This window comes from Mus pahari, chromosome 1 (assembly GCF_900095145.1).
Source record: "Mus pahari chromosome 1, PAHARI_EIJ_v1.1, whole genome shotgun sequence".
Classification (NCBI taxonomy): Eukaryota; Metazoa; Chordata; class Mammalia; order Rodentia; family Muridae; genus Mus; species Mus pahari.
In genome coordinates, this window is record NC_034590.1 from 118,467,692 (window position 1) to 118,489,627 (window position 21,936).

The 21,936-nt window shown below is 48.4% G+C and overlaps 2 protein-coding genes and 1 pseudogene across 2 annotated transcripts in view; all 3 read right to left on the minus strand.

The window, feature by feature from the left end:
* Otub1 (OTU deubiquitinase, ubiquitin aldehyde binding 1) overlaps positions 1-9,344 on the minus strand; it is a 15,889-nt gene extending 6,545 nt beyond the window's left edge. Inside the window, exons 1-2 of the mRNA XM_021200247.2 lie at positions 9,263-9,344; positions 1,725-2,084 (exon numbers count right to left, since the gene is read on the minus strand). Coding sequence (XP_021055906.1) covers positions 1,725-1,782 — 58 coding nt within the window. The 5' untranslated portion in view covers positions 1,783-2,084; positions 9,263-9,344. The remainder of the gene's footprint in view (positions 1-1,724; positions 2,085-9,262) is intronic.
* Positions 9,345-9,379: 35 nt separating this feature from the next.
* LOC110332346 (cytochrome c oxidase subunit 8A, mitochondrial) lies at positions 9,380-12,232 on the minus strand. The gene is made up of 2 exons (XM_021213521.1): positions 12,009-12,232; positions 9,380-9,703 (listed from the first exon to the last, which is right to left on the minus strand). Exons 1-2 carry the CDS (start codon positions 12,120-12,122, stop codon positions 9,608-9,610), a joined length of 210 nt encoding a protein of 69 aa, XP_021069180.1. The 5' UTR covers positions 12,123-12,232; the 3' UTR covers positions 9,380-9,607.
* A 5,142-nt stretch (positions 12,233-17,374) lies between these two features.
* On the minus strand, positions 17,375-17,599 carry LOC110336572 (annotated as a pseudogene).
* Positions 17,600-21,936: the final 4,337 nt, after the last annotated feature.

Below are 21,936 nucleotides of genomic sequence, written 5' to 3' on the forward strand. Positions count from 1 at the left end.
AAGAAGAAGAAGAAGAAGCAGCAGCAGCCGCCGCCGCCGCCGCCTAGGAGTTAGAGATCAGCTCTGGAACTATAGCAAGCCTTTATCTTGGAAGAAAACAAAAAATAAGGCTGGGGTTAAGACCCAGTGGTAAAGATATATTTGTCCTGCAGGTGTGAAGCCCTGGCTTCTATTTTTAGCAACCTCAAGAAATAAGTAAATAGGGGCTGGAGAGATGGCTCAGTGGGTAAGAGCACCCGACTGCTCTTCCGAAGGTCCAGAGTTCGAATCCCAGCAACCACATGGTGGCTCATAACCATCCGTAACAAGATCTGACGCCCTCTTCTGGAGTGTCTGAAGACAGCTACAGTGTACTTACATATAGTAAATAAATAAATCTTTTAAAAACACATTAATTTAAAAAAAAAAAAGAAAGTAGTAAATATAAATAAATAAATAAATAAATGACAAAGTAAAGATCACCCCCAAAGCTCTCCTGCAGCCCCGCTATCCCCTCCTCCCTGCCTTCTAAAAGCATTCTGTAGCATCTAGGGAATGCTCTGGGGAAGGGAGCCTCTGGGAGAAAGCAGGATGAAGGGGTGGAGCCCTAGGAGTGAGAGCATCCTGTAAGTGTGCACTTCACTGAGACACACCCTTTATCCTTCTGTGGTCCCCTGTATTGTTCATTTTACAAATTAAAAAAAAAAAAAAATACAGAGAGGTGACTCCATCTTGCCCAAGGTCAAAACCAGTGAAGGGTTATAGCAAGCCCACATTTTGTACAATTCCAGTCTGAACTCTTGGACATGTCACTTGCCAAAGCCCTCTCCACTCACCTCTAGAATGGACTAATGCCATCACCTTGCTCCCATCATCAAAAATACGCTGGGACCCTGCCAGCGGCAACTACTGCCTCTCTATTATCCATGAATTCGGGACGTTCATTCTGAGGACCCTAAGCAGCTACTGAAGGAGTCAGGAGATTCTAGTCCTGGATCCTTCTTCGATGTGATGGAGAACAATTTCTTTCTGTGTATCTGGGTTTCCTAGTCCTCAACCTCTAGTGTATAGTGGGAGCTGGATAGAGCAGGGTGGCTTTTAAAAGCCAATCCTTTGGGGCCTGGTTATCGTAGGTTCTCAGCTGAGCTTCCCACCATGTCCTACAACAGGACTGTCCCTCCCACTCAAGAGACTAACTCAACCCCTAGAGCCCAAGTTCTTGGTAGACAGGGAGGAGGTGTGACTGCTTTTGTCTTTTTTAAAGACCAGGAATCTTGGAAAACAATGCCTGGATCCGCTCAAAGGAGTCGAAAGGCCAGAACAAGCTCTAAGCCGCCAAAGGCATCCCGAACGGCCCACCAGGGACTTCGTCCTTGGAAGCCCGGCGTTCCTCAACGCCTTTCAGCAGCTCGGCCCCGGCCTAGGCCTCGGCTGGACGGCGAGGACGCCGGCGGGCTGACTGCGGGAGCCGGCCCAGGCCACGGGACCGGCGGAGGCGGGGCGGCCCAGGCCCCGCCCCAGGCGTGCGCGAGAGGCCGAGCCCCGGTCCCGGCCGCCCCGCCCGGCCGGGGGTCGCCGCGGCCCAGCTTCCATTGTGAGGGGGAGGGGAGGAGACGCGGGGAAGGGCTCCGTCGCCGCACGCTGCTCCTGGTCCCCGGGGCCCCGACTCCCCGAGTTCCTCGGGAACCGCCCGCCGAGGCTTGCCCCCGCTAGCCCGGGCAGGACATCCTTCCCTCCGTTCGTACCTTCGGAGTCGCTGCCCAGTGGCTCCTGCTTCTGCTGCTGAGGTTCCTCCGCCGCCATCTTTAAACAGCGCCGCACTGGCGATCGCTTCCGGGTTATTAATTGCCCTCCTCCCGGAAGGGAGCCCCTCCTTGTGGCCCCTCCTTCGCAACGCCCCTAGCAACAGGCTCCCTTAGGCGGTCGTCAGGGCCTGGGCTGCTCCTACTGCCCTGGAGAGCTTGGGGGCTGGAGTCCCTTGGAGAAGCGGGTGGACCCCACGTACGCTTCCACGTTCCACTTTCCCAAAGGTCCTGCGGGGCTAAGGGCCTCCTCGAGTCACTTCTGTTTTCTGTATACTGAAGTTTGAAACGCAGGTTGTGTAACTGAGATAAGGAACAAGATGGAATTAAAGTCACTAGAAGGTTAATGCCAGCTGCGCGTACTTTTAAGGTACACGACGGTAGCTGCAGTGCGGAGCTCAGAGCCACCTCGAGACAGGAAGTGGTGACAACCTAATGACGCCCTTCGGAGACTTCGCGGCCTCTCGCCTCTCACCACTGAACCTGTTCTCTACAAGCTTTGAGGACCTGTTTCCAGCACGGGGAGCATCTTCCCTTGACAAAACCAAAACCCCCGACCTAACTTTGGGCTGTATGTCCTCCTAGTTGAGAAAGCAGAGCCATTTAAAAGCATGGATTTGAGTCCATAATCCGAACATGTGAAAGGTGGAGAAAGAATGGAGGATCAGGAGTTCAAGGTAATCCTGGTGTTTCAGGCAAGGCTTGGATACAAGAGACCCTGTCTCAAACAAACAAAACCTGAGCCAAAAAATGGCCATCTTTGCTAATTTTTGCCGAAGCTACCCATTTTCTTTGAGTTATGGCTCCATTCTGAGAAATGGACATTCCCATTTGCAAGGCCCTGTGTACCCTGAAAAGCAAACACCAGAGTGTTTGCAGGAAAATGCATTTACTTCTTGGTAGTCTGGCTAAAGCCATCACTGAGCCACTGAGACTCCTTTTACCCTCCAGAATATCGGTTCTCTGTCCTGACTAGTACCAACCCCAGCTCCTGTATGGTCGGTCCCAGTCCAGGTAACAGAGGCCAGGGTGGAAAAGCTCCCTTAAAGATTAAGAAAAATCAAGTACAGACTAGGCATGGTAATTCCAGAACTAGGGAGGCATATGGATCTCTGAGTAGAGGCCAGCCTGGTCTACAGAGTGAGTTTCAGACTCACAGACTACACAGAGAAACCCAGTATCCAAAATAAATAAATAAATAAAAAAAAATAAAAGGGGGTGGGGGTTGCTATTCAAAGAAACCCTGTTGGAGAAACAACAAAAACAAAAAAATAAAAAATAAAAGGGGGAGGAGCCAAAAAGAAATTGTGTCCTTTGTCATCAGCCATCATTCTTTTGTTAAAAATGTTATTATTGTCTATAGTGTGTGGAAGGCTCTGTGTGCCAAAGTGCTTGTGTGAAAGAGCACACTTTTATAAAATCCATTCTCTCCACGTTTACATGAGACCTGGAGATGGAACAAAGGCTGTCAGGTTTGTGTGGCAAACACTTTACCTATGAGCCATCTTGCCAGCCCACCTCCTTTATTTATATACGTTTTGAAGATTTATTTGTGTATGTATATGTACCACATGCAAGCCTGGTCCCTGGGGAAGTCAGAATAGGGCATCGAAGAGTAGAGGTGGAGTTAACAATAGTTGTGAGCCACTCAACTTGGCAGTCCCATGACTGCTGATGGACTGTGGTCATGGAAGGACCTTCTATAGTGAGAAATTGGAAGCCAGAGCCTCAGTTATAACTTTTAAAACATGTTCTTTCCTTTTATTTTAAAAATTGTTTCCTTTATATGAGTGCTCTGTCTCGATGCACACAAGAGGCAATCAGATCCCATTACAGATCTTTGTTAACCACCATGTGGTTGCTGGGAATTAAACTCAGCAGAGCAGCCAGTGCCCCTAACCACTGAGCCATTTCTTCTACCCCCCTCCCATTTATATTCTTATTAAACATTTTGTATGTGTATTGGTATGTAGGAGACTGCCCTGACAGTGCAGAGGTCAGTGGCGAGCGTGTAGGAGTCTCTCCTTTATCCTGTGGATCCACTAAGCACCACCCTCTGAGCCCTCTCCTCTTTCCCCAATCTATAACTTCGCTCTTTTTTGTTGTTGTTGTTTTGGTTTTGTTTTGTTTTTTTCAAGACAGGGTTTTTCTGTATAGCCCTGGCTGTCCTGGAACCCACTCTGTAGACCAGGTTAGCCATGAACTCAGAAATCCACCTGCCTCTGCCTCCCAAGTGCTGGGATTAAAGGTGTGCGCCACCACCGCACCGCCTGGCTATAACTAACTCTCTCTCTCTCTCTCTCTCTCTCTCTCTCTCTCTCTCGGTTTCACCTCTCCCCCCAGGTAATTTTTAAAAATATTTTAAATGTTAAGTGTGTCTGTGAGTGCAGAAACCCATGGAGGCCAAAGACATGGATCCGCTGGAGTTAGAGGTAACCAGGTCCTCTGCTAGAGCAGCACATTCTTTGAAGCACCCAAGCCATCTCTCCAGCCTTTATTATTTTAAACAGTAAAGATCTACTATAGCATTCCCTCAGTTTCTCCAACTGGTGGTAAGCACACAGTAGGACAGGAATGCAGACACAGTAAAGATAAAGGATATCTGCTTCTCTGCGGGGCATTCCCTTTCTGTTGTAGTCACACTCATTTCTTTCCAGCCCCTCCTGACTCCTTCCAACATTTTATGATTTCCTTTTGTACTTAAACCTTTGTTAAGTTGCTTTATTTATTTAAGAGGTTAGGATTGAACCCAGGGCTTCTCACACTCCAAGCTCATGACCTCCTGCTAAATCACATTACCAGTCAAATCCTTGCTTCCATTTTCTATTTCATACTTCCAGGTTGATTTCCAACCCACTTGCCTCCACTCCTGAGTGCTGGAGTTACAGGTGTGGACAACCATGCATGGCTTGCTTAGCTCTGGTCGATGCCTGCTTATCTGGTGGATAGCAGTTATTCTCTTACTCCCTTACCATCTGTCCTGCACCTTTCACCACTTCCTGGCTTCTGACTATCCCAAAGCATCTAAACCTCACTTGCAGACTTGCCACTAATCCCTTGGCACATCCTTAAACGTTGTCCCTGCCTCCCAATTCACAAACCCACAAATGTCCGAAGCCAGTGACAAAGTTGAGCTGGTGGCTCAGATCTGTAGTCTCAATACACAGGAGGCTGAGACAGGAGCATTACTGAGTTCTAGGCCAGTCTGGCTATAAATTAAGTTCTACCCCAGCCAGGATAGCAGTATGAAAGCCTTTATCAAAAAGATTGCCACAGTGGCTGGGAAATAGCTCAGTGGGTAGTGTTGGCTGCAAAACCCTGAAGACCTGAGTTTTGATACCCACCGCCCACATAAAGCTGAACATGACAGCATGCAACACCAACACGGGAGAAGTGGATGCTAGTGGGTCTTGGATCCTGTCCTGCCGATACAGCCAACACAGCAAGCTTCAGGTCCAGTAAGAAACCAGGCCTCGACCTGGAGAGATGGCTCAGCGGGTAAGCACCGACTGCTCTTTATAAGACCCAGAGTTCAAATCCCAGCAACCACGTGATGACTCACAACCATCTATCTGTAATGAGACCTGACGCCCTCTTCTGGTGTGTCTGAAGACAGCTACAGTGTACTTAGATATAATAACAAATCTTTTTTTTTTTTTTTTTTTTTTTTAAAAAAAGAAAGAAAGAAACCAGGCCTCAACAAATAAGGTGAAGAGTGATTAAGGAAAATGTCTAATGTCAAACAAACAGACACAGACACAGAACACTCCCCATGGGCTAGAGACATTTCCCAATGAGTAGAGTGCTTGTCTGGCATGTACTAAGCCCTATTTGATCCCCATTACCACACAAATATTGGGCATAGTATTGTAGCCTGCGTCCAATCCCAGTACTCTGGATGTATAGAACCAAAAACAGATGGTCCTCTTCAGCTACATAGGGAGTTTGAAGCCAGGCTAGAGTATATGGGACCATGTTTCAAAACAATAAAATAATAGCCGATGCAGGTGGAAGGGTGGATGGGTGACAGCAGGCAAAGGAGCTGTATGGAACAGAAGCCTCCTCCTGTGCAGTCCTGCTGCCTGTGAACATGTCAGCCCGTCTATGTCCAGAATCAAGGAGCAATGAAACCTCAGCCACAGAGAAGCAGCCTCTCCGGGGCATGAGGCCATGTAGGTGACCAGGACAAAAGGGACATGACCCTGGGAGGATAGACCCTCCTTTCTAGGGCAGGGCAAGAGCAGGGTCATGTGGGCACCAGAAAAACATGTGGAGTTGTGCTCTTGTGTCCATTGGCGAGGCAATGAGCACTGTACAGGCTAGACCTGCAGAGCTGAGCAGGGGCTGGACTTAGGAGGAGTTAACTTCCACCTTAGGAGGAGTTAACAGTCGCCTGCAGGATCCAAGCCATGAAGCACAGCATCAAGGAGTGGTGCAAGTTAGCACGAGATAAGTTCTTCCCACACGCCTGGAAATGTCATCACGTAGTTCACTGTGTCACCCAGAGGTCTAGTCAGCTGGGACAGCAGTCCTGATGGCCTATGCCCCAGGAACTCAGCTCTGGAGATGAGAACTAAAACCGAGGTACGCTAAGGCTGCATCCTCTCCAGAGGCTCAGGGGGAATCCATCTCTTTCTGAGCTGCTTGGCCAAACTCAGATCCTTGGAGCTGCGGCAAGTCTCCCAATCCTTCCGGCAGTAAACTGAGGGCTGTTTTCAGCTTCTGGCCACAGCATTCCTTAGCTACAAAGTGATACCCAGCAAGGATGGGCTTGTTTGTAGGGCATGTCTGGTGACCACACTAAGGCACCTAGATAATCCAGGATAATCTTACCTCAGGGCCCAGAACCTTAATTACATCTGCAAAATCGCCTTGGCCATTTAAAATAACTTCATGGGCTCTAGGGATAAGAGCTGTGACATTATCCTGCCTGTCACATAATCCTTATTTTTGCCATGCCAAAAATTGAAACAAGATTGGATGACTTGCTAAGGTCACACAGGAGTCTCCAAAGCCTCAGCCCACCCCATCACACACCAGACAAGGTAAGGCTCAGGGCACAAAGCCTGACTTTATAAGACACCATTTAAAGATCCCTGACTTGGCTGGGCAGTGGTGGCGCACGCCTTTAATCCCAGCACTTGGGAGACAGAGGCAGGCGGATTTCTGAAGCCAGCCTGGTCTACAGAGTTCCAGGACAGCCAGGGCTACACAGAGAAACCCTGTCTCGAAAAACAAAATGAATGAATGCCCCCTGACTTGTGAAAGGTGACAGATTCCAGGCCTGTGACTCCAACCATAAGAAGTCAGTGGGAAATCTTGAATCTACTTTCAGTCTCCCAGCCTACTGCCTTGCCCACCCCCACCCCTCCCCTGAGATGCTAAGCCTGCTTAAGGGCTCAGACCAGGATCTAGGAACTTATAGCCACTTGGCTTCCCTCCAGCCTGAACTGACTGAAGACAGAACTTTGGTTTTGAGCAGTTCTTCTGCAACAGGGTGTCTGTCATCTATTTCTTGAGTTCCAAAGGCACAAAAATAGGAGATAACTAATCCCAAGATAACTAATCCCTGGCAAAGCAGTGATGTTACCATAGAAACTGGAACAAAACTCTTAGTACCGCATGCACCCTAGCTTCAAGGTAGCCTGTGGCTCCAAGATCAAGGTATAATCTATTCCATGGACAGAATAGGCCCACACAGGTGAACCCTCTTCTGGCAGCAGAGGCCCAGCAAAGAAGGCCCTTACCACCCCACCTACCACCTTCAAGGTCGACAAGCTGAGGGGGGGTAGGGGGGAAATGGCTCAGCGGTTAAGAACACTGACTGCTCTTCCAGACGTCCCAAGTTCAATTTCCAGCAACCACATAGTGGCTCACAACCATCTGTAAATGGGATCCAATGCACTCTTCTGGTGTGTCGGAAGACAGCTACAGTGTACTCATATAACTAAAAGTATATCTAAATTATATCTTTTTTAAAAAGCTAACATCCCACTTTCTCCCCACTGAGCTGTGAGCAGGAAAGAGTCCTAATGTGAAAGAAACAGCTATGAGGTCACTGGGCTACACTGCTTTTGATGTCACCCCTTCATTTCTAGCTATTTAGTTTGGGTTTCTTTGTTTAAAGAGATAGTGTGGGGCTGGTGAGATGGCTCAGTGGTTAAAATCACTGACTGCTTTTCTGAAGGTCCCGAGTTCAAATCCCAGCAACCACATGGTGGCTCACAACCATCTATAATAAGATCTGATGCCCTCTTCTGGTGTGTCTGAAGACAGTTACAGTGTACTTACATATAATAGTAATAAATAAATCTTAAAAAAAAAAAAAGCGTCTTACTATGTAGCTCAGGCTGGTCTGGAAATCTGAATCCCAGCCGAGCATGGTGGCGCACGCCTTTAATCCCAGCACTCAGGAGGCAGAGGCAGGTGGATTTCTGAGTTCGAGGCCAGCCTGGTCTACAGAGTTCCAGGACAGCCAAGGCTACACAGGGAAACCCTGTCTCCAAAAAAACCCAAAAAAAATTAAAATAAAAAAATAAAAATCTGAATCCCCTCACCTCAACGTCAGTCCCAGTGCTGGGTGTCACCACACTGTGCCCTTGAGGTCCAGCAGTGGCATACCTCCTCCTGGCCAGCACCCCACACCGTGCCCACCTTGTAGCATTCTCTCCCTCTGACCACAGGAAGCTGGTCCACAATTCTTCAATCTTAGACACCAAAACTGGTTTGTATTCAAGGAGCAGCCTTCTCAGGATGCAGGAGCCCTTTCCTCCCCTTAAGGGAACATCCCTGGCCTTGGATATATAGGCATTAGCAAACACCATGCAGAAAAGCCAGGAGAAAAGGGGATGGAGGGAGCCAGCTCTGCCTGAAGCTTCCAGGAAGAGGGCAGCAGAACACTGTGTGGAAGGCCTCAGCTCTCACAGCAACTGCTCTAGCCTTGTGGCCACAGGGAATACTGTCCTTGTCATCTGGAAGTCAGCCAAGTCATCAAGCAAACCATGCAAAGTGAGATAAAGCCATTTTACTCTCTGGGGAGCTGGGGAGCCAGGGTGCTGCTCCTCACAGATCCTGACAGGATTCGCATGTACCACATGGCTAGAGAAGTCATTTTTCAGCTCCCCTGGCCCCTTCCCCAAAATACTGAGGAGGAAGTATAAGGAAGGCCACTCAGCTGATAAGCATTCAGAGTGCTGAAAGAGGCCTTGAATTTGACATGAAGTGGTAGTAGTGCCCAGCATAAGATGCCATGGTTACCACCACACCTCTACTTGCAAGATACTGCACATGGACAGCCAAGCCAGGGAAGATGCTTGGTAAAGGATCCCAGCTATGAAGCTGGCCTTAAAGATGGAGCCCTATGCATGCACACATGCACTTACAGGGAGCCAATAACTTGACACAGGCAAGGGAACTGGAAGGGTTAAGCACCAAGGCAGAGTGCTCAATAACAACCAGTGTTTCCCAGATAACCAACAAACCTTAGCACTGGGGCCTGGACCAGCCAGATGTTCCTCCGTGGACCCCAGTCCAACAGCATCCTTGTGTCTGTGTGGAGGCAGAAGCCCAGTGCAGGAGGACATGATGCATTTCTGGAGCAAGGTTTAAATAGACTTTATTGTTACAAAGGGGGACCCCACCAAGCAGAGCCAATACATGTGGTCCCAGTTGTCACCATGGAGACATCGAGAGGTCATGATTGCAGAAGAGGTGACTGGAATTGAATAACATGATCCCGGGGAAGGCCAGCCAGGAATGCAGGAAACATGATCAAGGTGGGCTGGCAAGAGTGGTCTAGTCAAAGGATGAGGGGAAGACAGCTCCCTTCATTCCCGCTTCTTGTAGCTCTCCAGGTGTGACAGGACCCAGCCCGCAGGCAGAAGACAACACACGAAGCAGGAAGTGAGCCCAATGGTGATATCCTACATAGAGCACAAGAAAGAAGGATTCCCTCAGGGCAAGGATTCTGTAGGCACTCCCAGTTCAGGTAGTCCTCAGGCTAGGGGAAGTCCCTCCGTGAAAAAGACTAAGGCAGAAAATCTAGCAGACCCACACTAAAGAAAGCAACTTGGAGCCAGGCGTGGTAGTGCACGCCTTTAATCCCAGCACTTGGGAGGCAGAGGCAGGCAGATAGATTTCTGAGTTCAAGGCTAGCCTGGTCTACAAAGTGAGTTCCAGGACAGCCAGAGCTATACAGAGAAACCCTGTCTCGAAAAGCAAAAAAAAAAAAAAAAAAAAAAAAAGAAAGCAACTTGGGCCTGAGGTTCGATCCCAGCACACGAGAGGGAGAGATACAGAGAGACTCTAAGGATGGAGGGGACACTGGATCAAGTCCATTTCCAACCTTGAAATAAAGGTCCTTGGTTTTTAAAAAGATTTATTCAGCCAGGCGGTGGTGACACACACCTTTAATCCCAGCACTTGGGAGGCAGAGGCAGGCGGATTTCTGAGTTCGAGGCCAGCCTGGTCTACAAAGTGAGTTCCAGGACAGCCAGGGATATACAGAGAAACCCTGTCTCGAAAAACAAACAAGGGGCTGGTGAGATGGCTCAGTGGGTAAGAGCACCCGACTGCTCTTCCAAAGGTGCAGAGTTCAAATCCCAGCAACCACATGGTGGCTCACAACCACCCTTAACAAGATCTGACTCCCTCTTCTGGAGTGTCTGAAGACAGCTACAGTGTACTTACATATAATAAATAAATAAATCTTTAAAAAAAAAAAAAAGAAAAACAAACAAACATTTACTCATCTGTAGGGGGAAAGGGTGCACAGGCAGGAGTCTTACTATGCACCCAACCCAGACATGGGCTTGAACTTGAGATTCTCCTGTTCCTGACGGTACAGTCACATGCCACTATGCTCACTGGTGTGCATGTGTTCTTTTCCATGTGGGTGAAGGCCAGAGCTTGGTATCTGGCATCTCATCTAACAGCTCTCCATCTGTTCTGGCTAGACAAGCTGAATGTGGGCTCCAGGGAGTTCCCTGCCTCTCCCCCTACCAGCACTATGGCTAAAAAGACTAGCTGGCTACTGGGTAGTCAACAACAAACCCTCATGCTGGTGAAGCGAATACTTCACTAAATAAACCATCTCCCCGTGTCCTTGTCTTCTAGTTTCTTCTCTTTTTTTGTTTTTGTTGTTTGTGGTTTTGTCCACAGAAACAGAGTTTCTCTGTGTAGCCCTGGCTGGCCTTGAACTCAGACATCCACAGCCTCTGTAGCGTAAGTGCCAGATTATAGGCGTGTGCCATCACTGCCCTGCTGGGGTTTTGTATCTTTTAAAGATGTGTTTTACCTATATTTGTATGATGCACGTGTGTGAGCAAAGGTATGTGCTTGCATGCTTACACAAGGTCAGGAGAGGATGTCAGCTCCCTTGGAGCTGGAGTTACGAGCTCCTGTCTTGTTATATGGGTGCTGGAGCCAGGACGAGTCTTCATGAGGCTATGCACCAAACGCCATCGCTCCAGCCCCCAGGCTCTTGTTTTTGAGACAGGGTCTCATTATGTTGCCCAAGCTGGCCTCAATTCCTGAGCTCTGGCTTCATGCCTCAACCTCCCACTAAATGGGAGAAAGCGAGGGCATGACTTGGCTGTCACTGTTTCTTCAGTGGCAATGCTTTGGTTCTGCCCCTAATTCAATGCCCAGATGTCTGGATTCAGAACCCATTGTCCCTTAAAACAGAAGAGCTCCAAAAAAGGGGAATGTAGTTTTAAGAAAGTGCTTGCCTAACACAAAGTCCTGGGTTTGATCCCCAGCACCACATAAGCCACAAGTGGTGGCACATGCCTATTATCCCAGCACTAAAGAGATTATCAGTTCAAAGTCAAATGCGGTCAGCCTGGGCTACATGAGACCCTGTCTCAATAAACTAATGTTTTAAAAGTAAAAATTGTCCTAACATCTAAATGCTCCTACATCTCTGGGGATGTAGACCTGGTGGGTACTCTGAAGCCCTCCTTAATAATAAAATGTAGCAGTAACAACCATGACGTCGCTACCAGTTACCAGGCATGCCCTCCCCTGCGGGGGGCAAAATGGAAAGGGAGACGGGTTTAGAGAGGCCGAACAGAATAAACAAACTAGCGGGCTGACCTGACATCCAGGAACTTGGAAAAATACCTAGGGTTCAGAAGCAGCCGAGCGACTAGTCGCAGACAGGCCCAAGCCAATGTCGCAGGCCACCACAGTTCGCCCACCTCCCCGCTCCCGGTGCGTCCCGCTCACCAGGACCCCGAGCTGCTCCCGCGCCGGCTTCGAGTGGACCTGAGCCCGCGGCACCATGAGCCGCCGGGCTGAGCCGGTCAGGCTCCTCAGCAGCAGCGGCGTCAGGACAGACATGACGGCGCGGAATGACGACGGACAAGGACCAGCCAAAGCCCAAGGTCAGGGAGTCAAGATGGCCGCACCAGCCGGAAATTCCGGCGCTGAAGTTGCCGGACGCCGGAGCCGGAAGGATTTCGGAAATGACGTCGGGACAAGCCCCCTCGCCCGCCTGGGCTGTTTTTGGCGCGCTCCTCGAAACAACCAACCGACATCATCCTACACAGATGGGAGGCGAAACGAAATGAGACTCCTTTGGTCCCACCTCCACTTTCTTCGAGAGTGGCACGCATAGCCACCCAATCACATAAGCTAGAAGTCTGTTGACTCCTCCCTCCATTCACACAACTAGGATCCTCTCGCTGCCAGCGCGGTGCTAGCGACTCCAGCTCCTTAACAGGAAGCCTCCCTCTAGTTTTTTAAGTTTTTGTTTTTTTTTTCTTTTTTCTTTTTGGTTTTTCGAGACAGGTTTCTCTGTGTAGCCCTGGCTGTCCTGGAACTCACTTTGTAGACCAGGCTGGCCTCGAACTCAGAAATCCGCCTGCCTCTGCTGGGATTAAAGGCGTGCACCACCACGCCCGGCAAAGCCTCTAGTTTTAAAAACATTTTACTTTATGAGTGTTTTGTCTGCATGTTCATCTGTGTATGCAGAACGCAGAGAGGCCAAAAGAGGGTGTTGGATCCTCTGGAACTAGAGTTCAGGCAATAGTGAGTAATCTTGTGGACGCTGGGAACTGAACTGAACTGGTCCTCTGCAAGAACAGCGAGTGCTTCTAACCGCTGAGCTCTCTCTCCAGCCCCGAGATTCCTGTCATTTACTATAACCCTCTCAGAAACCCGTTTCCACATAACTGTTCCCAACTTCTGCTTCCCTCCTTGTGTGTGTGTTAGGATAGTTTTGGTTTTTTAAGGTCTCCAGTAGCCCAGGCTGTCCTAAAATCATGTAGATGAGAATGACCTTGAACTCCCGATTTTTCTGCTTCTATTTCTATGTTCCCTTTCTTCTTTATCCCTGTCGCCCTTCTGCCTTTATTCTTTCTCTCTGTTCCTTTTCCTTCCCTTTCCTTCTTGTTTTACTAGACAAATACCTGATCAAGTGGTTCCCCATTGCTTTCTTTTAAAAAAAAAAAAAAAGATTGGGGTTGGTGAGATGGCTCAGCGGGACTGCTCTTCCAAAGGTGCAGAGTTCAAATCCCAGCAACCACATGGTAGCTCACAACCATCCTTAACAAGATCTGACTTCCTCTTCTGGAGTGTCTGAAGACAGCTACAGTGTACTTACATATAATAAATAAATAAATCTAAAAATATATATAAAAAGATTTATTTATTTTATGTATGTGATTACACTATATCTATACAGATGGTTGTGAGCCTTCATGTCTCTGTTGGGATTTGAATTTTTTGGAACTCTACTTGCTCCGGTCCACCCTGCTCTCTCTGGTCAGCTCTTCTTGCTCCTGAAAACAGTCCCTGCTTGCTCCGGCTCAAAGATTTATTCATTATTAATACATAAGTACACTGTAGCTGACTTCAGACGCACCAGAAGAGGGCGTAAAGTGGAATTTGAACTCAGGACCTTCGGAAGAGCAGTAAGTGCTCTTACATGCTGGGCCATCTTGCCAGCCCTCCCCATTGCTTTCTAGACAAGGCCGGGATCTTGGCTATTGCCCTTCTGTCTGACTTCTCAATACCGCTTGTTTTTGTCCTTGCCCTGGGTCTCTTCACCCCTCCAGATTTTGGTCTTTTTACTCTTTACATTCTACCTACAACACTTTTCTTTCTTTCTTTTTCTTTTTTTTAAAAAAGATTTATTTAATGTATGTGAGTACACCATTGCTCTCTTCAGACACACGAGAAGAGGGCATCAGCTCTCATTACAGATGGTTGTGAGCTACCATGTGGTTGCTGGGAATTGAACTCAGGTCCTCTGAAGAGCAGTCAGTGCTCTTAACTGCTGAGCCATCTCTCCAGTCCCTAGAACACCTTTCCTATTGTCTTCCTTTTCATCATGTCCACTCATTGCCCTGCCTTCCATACACTGATACAAATTTCTCTATTCAACAATACTCATCAGCCCCATGGCGCACCAGGAAGTGATCTAAACAATGTACTGAACAGGTAGACAATTCTTGTCCTTCAGAAGAAAGATATAACAATAAGCAAACATTTAACTATATGGAGAAAGTAAAAGTGCAGTATACTGTGGGATGTGACAGTGTACACCTTTAATCCAAGCACTTGGGAGGTAAAGGCAAGCAGATCCCTATGAGTTCAAAGCCAACCTGGTCTACATAGTGACAGTCAGGCCTACATAGACCCTGTATATAACTAACAACAACAACAACAGGCATCTAATAGGCAGTGTCTTTGGATGGCACTGCCTCAGAAAACTTGAGCTGGCCACCTTTGCCAATCCTGTCACAGGGTGGGTCTCTAAGCAGACACCTTAAGGCAGAGGCTATCTGGTTCCCCACACTGTCTTCCAATGGCCTGACAATCTGTAGACACTTGAATGTATTGCATCCAAGTAGGCGAAAGGCAAAGTAGAAAAGGGGTTAGGGTGAGCCTTAGGGCCAGGATCCAGCTCAAACCTGTCTTCCTCACAGCACTGTGAAGCTAGCTGCTAGTGCTTCTGTGATGTTTCAAAACTAAGGAAACAGGCTGCTCATCCAAGCAGCCAATAGGCTGCCAAGCAGGATTCCAGAGGGGGTCTGTATCCTGAGGCCACATTTTGAACAGCACACCAGCTGGAGCACAGAAAGAAGCCTCTAGAGTTCAGGAGGGGGTTGTCTGTTTAAGAGAGGTCTTATGTATCTCTGGCTGACTTGAACTTCTGGCTTTCCTGACACCATCTCCTGACTGTTGGGATTACAGGGTGGAGGATCAAATCCAGGGACTGACTAAATGAACTATACAACCCTAGCCCTTGAGTTCAGAGCTTTCATTTGTTTCTTTGTTGGCTGCCTTTACATTGCCCCAATCTCCTGGATGCTGGGATAACAGGAACCCATTAACTCCAACTTCTGAAGTTCATTTTACATTCAAAATCAAAAGCATCAAAGGCTGTGGCAAGGGATGGGAGCCTGGAGGAGAGACAGGAAGAGCTCTGAAGGAAACCCCAGCTCCTTGGATGAGGTGGTAGAGGAAGTGAAAGGTGACAAAAGATACAGGGTGTTTTAGAGGGTAGCTGTCTTGTGCCTCCTCTGGATGTGTCCCCTCATCCTAAATAAACCTGCTCTAGATCCAACCTCAGTTACTAGGCCCCCTGCCTTTGCCTTTTCCCTGAGCCCTGACAAACAGCTTTGGATAGATGCTTCTACATTCCTCACTCCCATCCCTAGGGTCACAGTTGGAGCTGTTATCACTGGGAAAAGGACTGGGCAAGGATGTTCCTGCTAGCTTCTCCAGTTTATTGAGTTCCAAGAAACAAGGGAATACTTTCAAGGTGTAAGTGCAGCCAGGAGACGAGCCTGGAAACATTTTAGGAAGGTTTCCCTGGAGATTGGGACTTTGAGATAAGATAGCATGCTTTGGGTTTCTTCAGGCCCCTGCGACAAGGCTTGACTTAGAACCCCATCAGTGAGGTAAGAAAGCAGAACCAGAGCTGGTTTTCTGCTAAATCAATACCAACAGCTCTGCCTTCTTTATCCCCTTTGCAGCCAACCCTTTCAAAAAGAACCAGGGATAGACAATCCTTCTATAGGAGAGGTGTAATGGGCCAGCAAGATGGCTCAGTGTGTAAAGGTGCTTGCTGTCAAGTCTGATGACTTGAGTTTGATCCCCAGGACCCACTAGCACAAGCTGAAATGAAAATACAAACTAGTACAGCTCAGTGGAAAGAAGTCTTCAGTTCAAGGCTAAAGAGTCTAACACTAGTGAGACTTCTCAGGAGGTTAAACCCTTGCCACCTATCCTATAACATCTCCAGAAACCAAGCAAAAGGAAACAATAGACTCCTAAAAGTTGTTCTTTGAATATGCTTGGCACCGTTAGGAGGTGCGGTCTTGTTGGCATAGGTGTATCCTTGTTAGAGAAAGTGTGTCACTGTGTAGGCGGGTTTTGAAGGCTCCTCCAATGCTCAGGCTCCAACCAGTGCAGAAACAGTCTCTCTGCTGGTGCCCTTCGGATCAAGGTGCCCTTCGGATCAAGATACAGAACTCTCCACTTCTCCAGCACCATTTCTGCCTGCCTGCACACTACCATGCTTCCCACCATGATGATAAAAGACTGAACCTCTGAAACTGTAAGCTAGCCCCAATTTAAAGACATACAGTCATATAGTCTCTTCATAGTAATGGAAACCCTAAGAAACACAGACACACACACACACACCTGCAAATAAAATGTAAAATGAAAAAACTAGGCATAGCCACATGTGCCTCTAAGCCTCGTGCTGGGAGGATACAGACAGGCAGCCGCCAGTCTAGTATAAATGGGAAAGCTTACGGTTCAGTGAGGGATCCTGTCTCCCTTCCTCTGACCTCCACATGTATGTACAAGTATGTGTACCCACACACATCTGTGCATAAATACACCCTAAAAGAAGGGCTGGAGTTGGGCTGGAGAGATGGGTCAGCGGTTGAGAGCACTGATCACTCTTCCAGAAGTCCTGAGTTCAATTCCCAGCAACCACATGGTGGCTCACAACCATCTGTAATGGGATCTGATGCCCTCTTCTGGTGTGTCTGAAGACAGCTACAGTGTATTCATACTTAGAATATACAATACTTAGGGTTCAGTCCCTAGTGATAAAAGTAATGGACTGGGGAGATAGCTCAATGGTTGAGAGCACTGGCTGTTCTTCCAGAGGACTCAGGTTCAATTCCCAGCTCCCAAAAATGGCAGCTCACAACTGTGACTCCAGTCCCAAGGGGTCTGATGTCCTCTATTGGCTTATGTGAGCAGTACAGGAATATTATATGAACATGTATGCAAAATTCTACACACAAAGTTTTTTGTTGTTGACTTTCTTTTCCTTCATTTCTTCCTTTGTTTCTTCCTCTTTGTTTCTTTCTCTTTGTTTTTCTTTTTGTTTTTTTTTCTTTGTTTCTCCTCCTCCTCCTCCTTCTATTTTTTTTTTTTTTGCCACGAGGTGTTTTTATTTTCATCAATCATACAAATAATTTCTATAATATCCCAAGGCAAATCGGTGAAATTTGGCAGTCCAATTAGTAGAGGGGTCCCCTTCAGAGACCCGCGGGCCGTTGGCATCGGCGCTGAGCGCCCGGGTTTCACAGTGCAGCTTGTGGCTCGCGTCCATCTGCAGGTGGCTCTTCCTCCACATCACGAGGGGGTCTTGGAGATGATGGGGCTGGGTGGGGTGGGGAAATCTTCCTAGGCGTTTAGGAGATTTCACTCCTCTTTTCCTGTTCAATGGTCTCCTTGGTCGGCAGGGTGTTCTCCTGCGTCTCGGTTTTCTTCAGCTTGGCCTTATCAAAGCTGGCGATTTCCCCGATGTCCGGCTTGTCTGCCATTTTCTTACAACTCGGGGATTCTCATTCCGAGCTCGAGCTCCAGGTGCTCCCACTCATGTCGCAGCAGCAAGAGAGACCTTCTTCCTGTTTGTTTCCTTTGTTTCTTCCTTCCTTTCTTTCTTCCTTCCTCCATTTTCTTTCTTAAAGAAAGTCCAAGCATGACAGTACATACCTTTAATTCCAGCACTTGTCATGAAGAGGCCAGTCTGATTTACAAACCAACCAAGACTACATAGTGCGACCCTGCTGTAGGATAAAACAAAAGCAGTACTAATGGGCCTCCTGAGTTCTGCAGGGAGGGTACGGCAAACATAAAGGCACAGAGTGCAAGACATAGTGCTAGCATATGACTATCGTCCTTGCAAATGAGACCAAGCCAGAAAGACTGCCGTAAGGTCCACAAGAGCCTTGGCTATTTAACAAGATTACTCCCTGCCCAAAGTAAGTAGTGAGTGAGTAAACAAACAATAAATGAACACTAGGGAGATGGCTCAGTAGTTGAAGTATTTGTGTGAAGAAAGACCCATGTTCAGACTCACAGCATTCACGGAACAAGGCAGGCAGTGCATGCATAACCCCATGAGAGTCTACCTCAAAACGAGTTAAAAACCTTGCCAAGTGTGATGGTGCACACCCTGAATTCCAGCACTTATAAGAGGCAGGCAGTTATCTGAGTTTTTGCAAATAGCAAGTTCTAAACCAGCCAGGGTTACATAGTAATATGCTGCCTCAAATAATACTGATAGTAGGGCAGGGGGAGGGTATAGGGGACTTTTGGGATAGCATTTGAAATGTAAATGAAGAAAATATCTAATAAAAAATTGAAAAAAAATGCTGATAGTAATCTTAAATATACTTATCATTTTACCATTGATTGAAGAAGACAAGTAGATGGGAATAAAGTGATTGCCTTGCGTGCACAAAAAAGGTCCTATTCTCCACTATATAAACCTGACTCGGTAGCCCACACCTATAATTCTAGCATTGAAGAGGTGGAGTCAAGAGACTATATGTCATCCTTAAATATATATCAAGTTTCTAATGAAATAGGGATTTTGTATGGGTAGCCCTCACACTTTTTTTTTTAAATTTTGGAGACAAGATCTCAACTATATGGACCTGGCTGGTCTGATATTTGCTATGTGGACTCAGCTGACATCATATTTTTAACAATGTTTCTGCTTCTGCCACCCAAGTGCCAGGGTAACAGTAATGCACACATCAGGCTTTGTCACTGTTGGCTGTTGTTGCTTTTGTTTATTACAGGGTCTCACGCTGAGTAGTGGTGGCGCATGCCTTTAACCCCAGCACTCGGGAGGCAGAGGCAGGCCTGGTCTACAGAGTGAGTTCCAGGACAGCTAGGGCTACAGAGAGAAACCCTGTCTCGAAAAACAAACCAAACCAAACAGGGTCTCACTCTTGTAGCCCTGACTGGCCTGCTTCAGTCTCCCTGATGCTGGGATTACATGTCCAGCTATAGAGATCCCTCTGTAGTGATCACTTTTCTTGTGATGAAACACCATGACCAAGGCAAGTTAAGATGTGGTTTGTCTGGGCTTACTGTTCCAGAGGATTAAAGGCCATAAAGGTGGAGTGGAGGCAGTAGGTAGCAGGTATGGTGGCTGGAGCAAGAAGTTGAGAGCTTATCTTGATCTCAAACACAAAGAAAAAAGTCAGAAGCGGGAATGATGGTGCCTAGCTTTCAAAGTTCAAAGCCTGTCTCCCATGACACAATTCTCCCAACAAGGCCACACCTCCCAAACATATCAACTGGGGACCAAGCATTCAAACTTGAGCCTCTGGGAACCATTCTTGCAGGACTGTGAAAGGCAGCCTGGTTTCTGGTCAAGCACAGGCTGGAAACCCCAGTGACCCTGCAGAGATGGTAGGTGTTTTGCCACGCTCCTGGACACCAGGCTCCTGGCACATGGCCACACCTCTCCATAGGTTTGTGGCCATTGGTCACATAAGGCCAATGCCCCAAGCCCCTCCACATGTAGAGGATGTGACCTGTGGTCACATAGCTTCAAGACAGATCTCCATTTTAATGAGGTACCTAAAGGTATGAAGGGTTTAGCCAATAAACTCCTCCTTGCAAAAGGTATTTAACCTCAGCCTGCCCTGAGAAGTGGGGTGTGGCCTTACTCATCACCACTCTCTGCCATGACAATAAATGCCTTAAAACCATTCATCGGGATCTATCATGGGAAGCAACGGAACAGGAACAGACCTTCACCTAAAGAGTCTGCCACCCAATCTCCCAGAAGGCCTCTCAGTGCTCCCAGCCATGGCCTCCACCAAGCCAAGCCACCTGCCGGACAAGCCAAGGACTCTCCTCCCTGTGGGGCCCAGCCAGAGCTCTCCCCTCTTTTCCCCTTCAGCCTCAGGCTAGATCCAGCCATGGGCTCCCACTCTGTTCTCAGCTCTTCCTCGGCTCCCAGCAGCACCTGGGTGCTCAAGAACCTGAGAACCAGACACCCCTGCCTCCCTGCAGGCCCAGGGACACCCCCCCCCCCCAGTCAGCTCCGGCATCCCCAGAGCGCTCAGACTGACTGCACTCCCCCCCACCCCCAGAGCAGTCTCCCATGGCCCAAAACCCACCACAGTCCAACTCCTGTGTCCCGCCTCCCTGAGTGGCCCAAGCCCTGTGGAGGAGTGGACACAGTACACCCCCAAACTCAACACATTCTCATTTAAACCATCACATCCTCTAGCATTCTGGGTAATTTGTTGCCTGCAAGGATAAGGAGCACCGTTCCCTCCCTGTGATTGCCCATCTAACTGATGGCTTCTACCAATCCCCTTCCCCACACAGGGCAGGAGGAAGAGAGGCCAGGCCTTGAGGGTGGGCAGAGCATCGAGTCCATTGCTCACATACACTCTGCTTTACACTCTTGCCCTCCGCAGCTGGCCCTGGACACCACTGGACAAATACTGGAGAAATACTGTGTGTCCTTTCCTCTAGTTTAGAAGGGCTTGGCCCAGCAGATGCTGAGGCCACTGTCACAGACAAGTCCTCTAACTGGCCCTGCACTATGCCATTTCCCAAACCACCTGATCTGGAGCTGCTAAGGGCCTCAACTGTAGCTCTCCAATCTGCTCCTAGTCTCAGCTCTCCTCGGCACAGTGAGTGGTACAGACATTGAACCCTAGCTAGGGCTGCTTGCAAGGAGGAGGCTGGCAGGAAGGACCTAGGCTGGCCATTGGGGACCTACTCTGAGGTTCTCACTAAGGTTGAGGGTGTCTGGCTCTCCCTCCACCCAGAGGAAGCTGACTTTCTAGGTGAGTGACAGCAGGAGACACTAGGATAGTTTCAGGATATACCCAACATAGGGCCAAACAACATCCTGGCAAAATCCAGCAGGAGGCAGAAAACAGCTGATTTAGGAACCTAAGCAGACAACAGAGAGCAGAGTGGGGAGGAGAGGGGACAGTGACTCAGGGTCCTGGAGGTGTTTGCTCTTCCTGGGCACCGCTGTCACCATGCTCCAGATATCCTGAAATGGCTAGACACAGCCACTGGGTAGAGCAGTGAGGTGCCAGTGCAAGAGTGACAGTCTGTTTCCCTCTGGCAGGCACAGTTGTCTGGCCTGGCACCCTAGGATGGAGACTAAGGTAATGGGAACAGTGGGGAAAGGGGCTCTATCCTATCCTCATGAGCTGCAGGTTGAAAAGAGGACTTCCTGCTCTGCTAGCCCAAGTCCAGGCTCTGCCACTTTCTATAGGGAGGGCTGTGGCAAGTAGCTTCATCTTTATACTGCGAGCAATTCCACCAGCTATGGGACTGGACTACTAAAGGGTTAAAAAGGTGACATGTAGCCGGGGCGTAGTGGCCATGAAGGTGGAGTGGCGCACGCCTTTAATCCCAGCACTTGGGAGGCAGAGGCAGGCGGATTTCTGAGTTCGAGGCCAGCCTGGTCTACAAAATGAGTTCCAGGACAGCCAGGGCTACACAGAGAAACCCTGTCTCAAAAAACAAAAAAAAAAAAAAAAAAAAAAAAAGGTGACATATGCAGAGCATTCTTGGGCCAGGTCTACCCTGAGTATTTCTGGGCTCATCAAGCAGGGTTCCCCACTGCACACACACACACACACACACACACACGGGGGGGGGTGTGAGAGAGAGACACAGAGACAGAGAGAAAGTAGCTCTACTGACTGAGGCTGCCACACTTCCCTCTACATTAAACCCTTATCTTAGGCAGTAGAAACCTGTGCTCAGGGATAGAGTACCTCAGAGAAATCTGCCTCAGTCTCAGCTGGACCTTCAAACTTGGCAGTAGTGACTATTGGGGTAATGGATGGCCTACCCAGTGGGCTTACACCTCACTGACTTCCAGCCAAGTGAAGCTGGC